This window comes from Phalangium opilio, unplaced genomic scaffold, assembly GCF_054372755.1.
Source record: "Phalangium opilio isolate 3A_F unplaced genomic scaffold, DU_Popi_V2 ptg000101l_1, whole genome shotgun sequence".
Lineage (NCBI taxonomy): Eukaryota > Metazoa > Arthropoda > Arachnida > Opiliones > Phalangiidae > Phalangium > Phalangium opilio.
In genome coordinates, this window is record NW_028324204.1 from 4,032,125 (window position 1) to 4,039,359 (window position 7,235).

Below are 7,235 nucleotides of genomic sequence, written 5' to 3' on the forward strand. Positions count from 1 at the left end.
CTAATTCAAAACCTAATAATTTATACACAAATGTCCCCAGATATAAGGTTGGAAGACGGTTTAGGTCCCCACTTGTAAACCTGAAATTAGCTCTGTGGGGAAGGTTTACCGTGAGCTATAGGGGAGAGCTAATTTTTCGCTATAAATGTTGCCGACTGAAAAAACAACATTTAATGTTGTGTGTACCCTTTTATAGAAACCGCGGCTTCACCCTCCACTAAACCCCTAAGATATGTAAACTTATCTGAGATTCCTAGGCGTTCGTTGTTGTGGATGGAAGCTTCATATTGTCCCCAGAAGCATTGCCATTTGGAGAAGTCCCCGTTGAATTTTGGAATTTCCAACTTGGGAAGGCGCACTGATAAGCTTCTTTCTTCGCTTTGGGCACTTGGAGGGCTTAAAGGTGACTGGTAGGGATGTGTAGTTCCAGGATGTGGTTGATTTTCTTTGCCTATGAATCTCTTGGCCCGGTTACGGGATATGACCAACCTTTCCGCCATCACGATCGCTTCCTGTAGCTCCTGCTCCAATCGTTCCTCCGTCTCTGTATCCTCCATTATAGTCTGTATTTGTTCGTCGAGAGCCTTTAATTCTGGCTCTTTTGAGTCCAACAAAGCAATCGCTTGTTCGAAAGCTTCGACCTTTGGGTGTTCATTTTTCATTTCCGCCTCGACCGTGTTAATCACTGATTGCACTGATACGCGTAAGACCTTTCGCGTTCTCATTAGTCTTTTAAGTTCGTTCGCCGATTCCGCCATTTTGACTTCGTTTTAGTCCTTACGATACTATCACTTAAAGTTAATGGTAGTTTTAAAGTTCACACTCGCCTTACTTCCCGGGTTTCGGCACCATAATGTGGGGAAGGTTTACCGTGAGCTATAGGGGAGAGCTAATTTTTCGCTATAAATGTTGCCGACTGAAAAAACAACATTTATTAAGTTTTATTCGGTTTAAGGGCCGAGTAGAATTAGTCCAAAAACTGCACCAAAGTAACAAAAAACAGTTCTTTAATGATAATCGTTTAGTAAAATTACTCCATACGCGCACTGCTAGAGTAGCAGAAAAAACTTCTCGTGTATACGCGTACGAGTTCTTAGTTCGAAGTGAAGTACTGAAGTAAAATTGTCGCCAATGCCCCCTCTCTCTCTCTTGGTTTTCTTTAAGCCCTTCACCTTTTATTTGTCAGTGAAAACCCTCTTAGTCATGTTGGTCGAGAGAGAGAGAGGCTACCGCGCTAGGAATGGAAAGTCCCCGTCTTTGGTGGTCCTCTTTTCTCGTCGCTCGAGATTCGCTTGAATCATGGAAAATTTTGTACCACCAAAGACGTGCTTCCAAAAGTTCACAATCTCAATAAGTAAATACAGAAAAATACAGAATACAAAATAAAAGTAATAGTAATATAAAAATACAGAAATTCAGTTCACGACTGATTTACTTTTTAACACACTCCCGCACCTTGACGGAAGGTCAAGATTTAAATGCAAATTAATTTTATTAACACTCTAGGTGATATAGTAGTTGTACGGGGCGGCGTATTGTGTTCCCATTAGGCAATCTTAGTAAACATGACCTAACTATCCCGTCCCTGCCTTTTACTGCTCCGCTAATTCTACCTATATTCCACATAAGCCTAGGCATTTTGGCTTCCTCTATCATTACTATGTCTCCCACTTCTAGTTCTTTAGTGGGCTGACATTTGGTTCGATGATGGGCAGATCGTAATTCCAATAAATAATCCCGTTTCCATCGAATCCAAAATCTCTCCATTAAGGTTTGGCGATATTGCCATCTTTTAGTTAAATCTAATCTAGATACCCTTTGTGGTTCGTTTCGTGAGAAAACTCTAGAAGGTAGAACGGTCAAACGACGACCGACTAAAAAGTGAGCTGGAGTGAGGGGGATTGGCTCAGAAGTCTCCTCATACATGTAAGTAATTGGGCGCGAATTGATTGTGGCTTCTATTTCCGATAGGACGGTTCCTATTTCTTCCAAGGTTAGTCGAGCTAACCCAATTACTTTTCTGAGGCCAACCTTAACGCTGCCAACCAGGCGCTCCCAGAAGCCGCCCCACCAGGCGGCTCGGTCAGCAATGTATTTCCACGTGATCCGACGCGTGCTAAAATAGTCCGCGACTTCCGGATGTTTTAAATTTTTCCATAGTATGGCGAGATCCGCGTCGGCACGCTTAAAAGTCTTCGCATTGTCACTGTACATGGTTTTGACCATACCGCGTCGCGCCACGAAGCGACGAAAGGCGAGAAGGAAACATTCCGCGGTCAAGTCCGATACCACCTCAAGGTGGACCGCGCGCGTGACGGCACATGTAAATAGAGCCACGTAACATTTGTTTTCTTCTCTGTCATATAATGGGCCGCAGAAGTCCACGCCACAGACTTCAAATGTTGGAGCTGGTGTTGTCCTTGTTGGGGGAAGAGGACCCATGACTGCTGCGCTCGGTTTCGCTCGAAATATCTTGCATCGCGTACACGTGTTAAGTTGCTTTTTTACCATTTCTCTAGCTCTTGGGATCCAAAATTGTTCCCTTATTTCTCCCAGTGTATCGCTTACACCGACGTGGTTTAATCGCTCATGGTGGTTTAACGTTATTAATTTGGCTAAGTGGTGTTTTGCAGAAAGTACCCAAGGATGTAGCTCTCTATAAGTAAGGTTTTCACTGCTAAGTCGGCTGCCCACTGAAATTAGTCGATCCTTATCCAAAAAAGGGTTGAGCGTCACTAAGGACGAGTTTTTGTCGATTGGAGTGCCCTCTTTAAGCGACTTCAATTCCGAGGGGTAGCTTTCTTCTTGCGCCTGAGAAACCCAATACTTTTCTGCGTTTGTTATCTCTTCTGATGTAAGCGGTCCACTGACCTTTGTCTTCGCCTTGGCGTTTTCTAAAAATCGCTTAATCCACGCCGTTACTCGGTAAACTCGAATTAGTTTACTTTGGTTTTCTAGACTGAAAATGGGTTTTCTTGGCAACTCGCTTGAACTTATGATTTGAACGACTGCTAGGCCTTTGGATCGTAGCTAATCACTAACTGCTTCTTCATTTAAGTCTTGGATTTCGTGGTTGCTAATTAGACATTCTGGCTCTCTCAGAAATTCAGGTCCATTTAACCAAAGGGGATTTGTCGCTAAGTCTGCTAATTTTTGGCCACGAGTAGGTAAGTCAGCAGGATTATTTTTGCCAGGGCAGTGTTTCCAATTAAGGGGGTCGCTTATAGCCTGAATTTCTCGCACCCGATTTTCTACAAACGGTTTCCACTGACTAGGCGATCCACGCACCCAGTGTAAGGTAATCATGGAATCTGTCCAAATTGTGACCTTCGATGGTTTCGTCTCTAATTGCCCTTGTAGACGATTGGTAAGTTTTGCACCTATGACTGCACCCATAAGCTCTAGACGAGGAAGCGTAAGTTTCTTTAAGGGCGCTACCCTTGCCTTTGATGCAACGAGAGTGGCGCAATAATTTCCGCTGAGGTCTTTGTAGCGCAAATAGACAACCGCAGCGTAAGCCTTTTCGCTGGCGTCTACGAAACAGTGGAGTTCGGTTGGGTTTGACATTTTCTCTGGAGCCTTTGGGAGATAAAACCTTGGTACTTGTACGTAGCGAATGTTAGGCAACTCTTCACACCACGTTTGAAATTTCTCTGCTATATCTTCTGGTAATTTTTCATCCCATTGTAGGCCTTTTTGCCATAGTGCCTGCATAAGAATTTTTGCCCTTATAGTGAACGGCGTTAAAAACCCGAGGGGGTCGAAAATTCTGGCTACTGCCTTCAGGACGAATCGCTTAGTGCTGTCATTGGTTGTTAGGAATTGTAGAAGGGCGCTAACGTCAAAAATAAGAGTATCATTTTCTTCGATCCAGGAAAGCCCTAAAACCTTAACAGATTGAGTTTTAGTCAGCGAGTCATTTTTCGTTTCCGGTTCTTGCTGAATTCCTAAAAGCGCTTTAAGTTCTTTAGAGTTGCTCCTCCATTTGCGAAGGTTCATTCCTGCGCCATTCATAATTTTTGCCGAGTCGATGGCTAGAGCGTAGGCTTCTTGGTAGTTTTTTCCGCCGGTAAACAAATCGTCTACGTAAAAGTCTCTCGCGAGGGTCTTGCTCGCTGCTGGATTAGAATCTTGGTATTGTTTCACGTGGTGCTTGATGGTAGCTGACAGTAAAAAGGGACTAGCGGTAACACCAAAGGGTACCCTAGTTAAGCGGTACGTCGTCAGCTCTTTATCGCTTTCAGATTCTAGGTTCTTGACCCATAAGAAACGTAAGGCATCGCGGTCTTCCGGTTTGATACAAATTTGATGGAATGCCTTCTCAATGTCTCCGTTTAAAGCTACTCGATGTTCGCGAAATCTAATTAGTATATCAAAGAGGTCTGGTATCAAGCTCGGTCCCGATTCCATGATGGTACGCCGCTCGCGTGAGAAGACGCGTCCAAGACGACGCGAGTCTTTGTGGTGTCTTTATCTTCCCTGATGACTGCTTGGTGAGGGATATAATAGACCGCTCGATTTGGGTCTGAAACGATGGCTTCTTCGGGTGGTACCTCTTCAACGATTCCCGTTTTTATTTGTTCGACTATGACGTCATTGTAGTTTTTGAATAGCTTTGGGTTTGCTCTTAGCCTTCGTAATAGATTTTCGGTTCTTTTTCGCGCTATTACATAGTTGTCGCCCAACTGGTCTTTGTTGCTCTTCCAAGGGAAGACCACCTGGTATCGCCCTTGATCAAAAGATATCGTCTGCTCAAACTGTTTCAAGGTTTCGTGGTTCTCTAAATTATTGGCTTCTCCAGTCTCAATAATTCCCATGGCATCTAACTCCCACAAGGATCGAATCTGGTTTGATAGGGATTCTTCAGATTCGGAAGGAATATGCTCTAGTATGTCCCTTGTTATGGTAACTTGGTTTACGCCTATGGTCGAGGCTATTTCCTCAGACATCGTAGTCACTCCGGTGGGCCCTTGCACCACCCATCCGAATTTCGTATCCAGGGCTACTAGGGCTTTTCCTAGTCTCTCCGTCTTTCCGCTTGCAATTTCCCAAAAATGGTCGGACCCGATTAGAATTTCTATAGGATTTCCCTCTTGATTTCCATCTCCGTTAGGATAGTCAGCTACTTCTAATCCGCGTGTCTCCATTTCGCCAATTAAGTCTTCACTAGGTACTGAGAATACGGCTCCACAAATGGATTTCGCCTCAAACGCTCGAATTACGGTAGCTCTGGATGGATCGCTTTCGTGTTGAACCTTAAGTTCAACTATCTTTCGGGTCGTTCTAACAGGGGCTTCCCCTTCAAACTTGTGTACATTGATGGGCTGCTCTCCTATGACCTTCAGATTGAGTTTTTGGGAGAGAGATTGCGTAACGAAACTGGCTTGACTGCCTCCGTCAAAAAATATTCTAGTCTTTTGGAAGTCTCCTGTTGGACCAATCGCTTTGGCTCGCGCTGTTTGAAGAAGGATTTCTTCCTTAGGATGAGTTTTAGCTATAGATGTCGCTACGACTGCCGCGGCTGAAATTTGTCGCGCTCCCGAATCCGATGTAGCACCGTTATTTTGCGGATGCCCGGTAGTGGCCTGACGCGGCTGGACGTTTTGGTGGGGGGCGGTGTTTGTATCACCTTCACATAGGGCTGGATTATGCTTTCTCCCGCACGAACCACAATTTCGATATCTATAATGGCACCTTGATGCCTTGTGCCGCCCACGCATACAAATAAAACAAAGTCTTTTGTCCGAAACTCTCTTTCTACGTTCAACTATAGACAAGGTACAATTTATTGGGTTGTGGTCAGAGCTATCGCAAATTGGGCATAAATTATTTCCCTGGTATGTAGTATTGTTTTGCTCATTAAGGCCAATATGTAAGGCAGCGACGGTGGGAATACTTTGCTTCACTGCAAAGTTTGTATGTCTAGATTGAAAGCTCGGTTTTTCTACTGGTTTTTTATGCTCTTTGGATTTGTCTATTCTCTTAACCGCATTAACCCGCTCCAAACATACAATTTCTCTCTTGGTGAATTGCAATAGCTCCTCCACTTCCCATTCACTCTCTTCGTCCTCTCTATTTCTGCTAAATTCTAACACCATTTCTGGAGGTAGTAAACCACCCAGAATATGGACTAAAAATGAACCGTAATGTTCTTGGGGAACGTTTAACCCCTCTAGGCTTCTCACTTGAACTTCGCATGTGTCGTACAGTTTTTTAAGTCCATTTATATCGTTCGCACTAGAAACTGCCGGCATATTTAATAGATTGCTTTTGTGTTCACTTATGATTACGGATTTTTTGCCGTACCGATTTTTCAATAGTTTAATAGCCGCGTAATAGTTCGCTTCAGTTAATGTGTACCCTTTTATAGAAACCGCGGCTTCACCCTCCACTAAACCCCTAAGATATGTAAACTTATCTGAGATTCCTAGGCGTTCGTTGTTGTGGATGGAAGCTTCATATTGTCCCCAGAAGCATTGCCATTTGGAGAAGTCCCCGTTGAATTTTGGAATTTCCAACTTGGGAAGGCGCACTGATAAGCTTCTTTCTTCGCTTTGGGCACTTGGAGGGCTTAAAGGTGACTGGTAGGGATGTGTAGTTCCAGGATGTGGTTGATTTTCTTTGCCTATGAATCTCTTGGCCCGGTTACGGGATATGACCAACCTTTCCGCCATCACGATCGCTTCCTGTAGCTCCTGCTCCAATCGTTCCTCCGTCTCTGTATCCTCCATTATAGTCTGTATTTGTTCGTCGAGAGCCTTTAATTCTGGCTCTTTTGAGTCCAACAAAGCAATCGCTTGTTCGAAAGCTTCGACCTTTGGGTGTTCATTTTTCATTTCCGCCTCGACCGTGTTAATCACTGATTGCACTGATACGCGTAAGACCTTTCGCGTTCTCATTAGTCTTTTAAGTTCGTTCGCCGATTCCGCCATTTTGACTTCGTTTTAGTCCTTACGATACTATCACTTAAAGTTAATGGTAGTTTTAAAGTTCACACTCGCCTTACTTCCCGGGTTTCGGCACCATAATGTGGGGAAGGTTTACCGTGAGCTATAGGGGAGAGCTAATTTTTCGCTATAAATGTTGCCGACTGAAAAAACAACATTTATTAAGTTTTATTCGGTTTAAGGGCCGAGTTGAATTAGTCCAAAAACTGCACCACAGTAACAAAAAACAGTTCTTTAATGATAATCGTTTAGTAAAATTACTCCATACGCGCACTGCTAGAGTAGCAG

General features: G+C 43.9%; 1 protein-coding gene across 1 annotated transcript; it reads right to left on the reverse strand.

Moving 5' to 3' along the window:
- Nucleotides 1-1,494: 1,494 nt before the first annotated feature.
- Nucleotides 1,495-6,932, reverse strand: LOC149630981 (uncharacterized). Its single transcript, XM_089851197.1, has 3 exons — nt 4,438-6,932; nt 3,043-4,360; nt 1,495-2,904 (listed from the first exon to the last, which is right to left on the reverse strand). Exons 1-3 carry the CDS (start codon nt 6,930-6,932, stop codon nt 1,495-1,497), a joined length of 5,223 nt encoding a protein of 1,740 aa, XP_089707323.1.
- Between the last annotated feature and the right edge of the window lie 303 nt (nt 6,933-7,235).

Coding starts and splice junctions, on each gene's coding strand:
- LOC149630981 (XM_089851197.1), bottom strand. CDS start 6,932: ATGGCGGAATCGGCGAACGAACTTAAAAGACTAATGAGAACGCGAAAG. Junction 4,361..4,437: donor ACTCGCGTCGTCTTGGACGC/GTCTTCTCACGC, acceptor TATACTAATTAG/ATTTCGCGAACATCGAGTAG. Junction 2,905..3,042: donor AAGACTTAAATGAAGAAGCA/GTTAGTGATTAG, acceptor GCGTGGATTAAG/CGATTTTTAGAAAACGCCAA.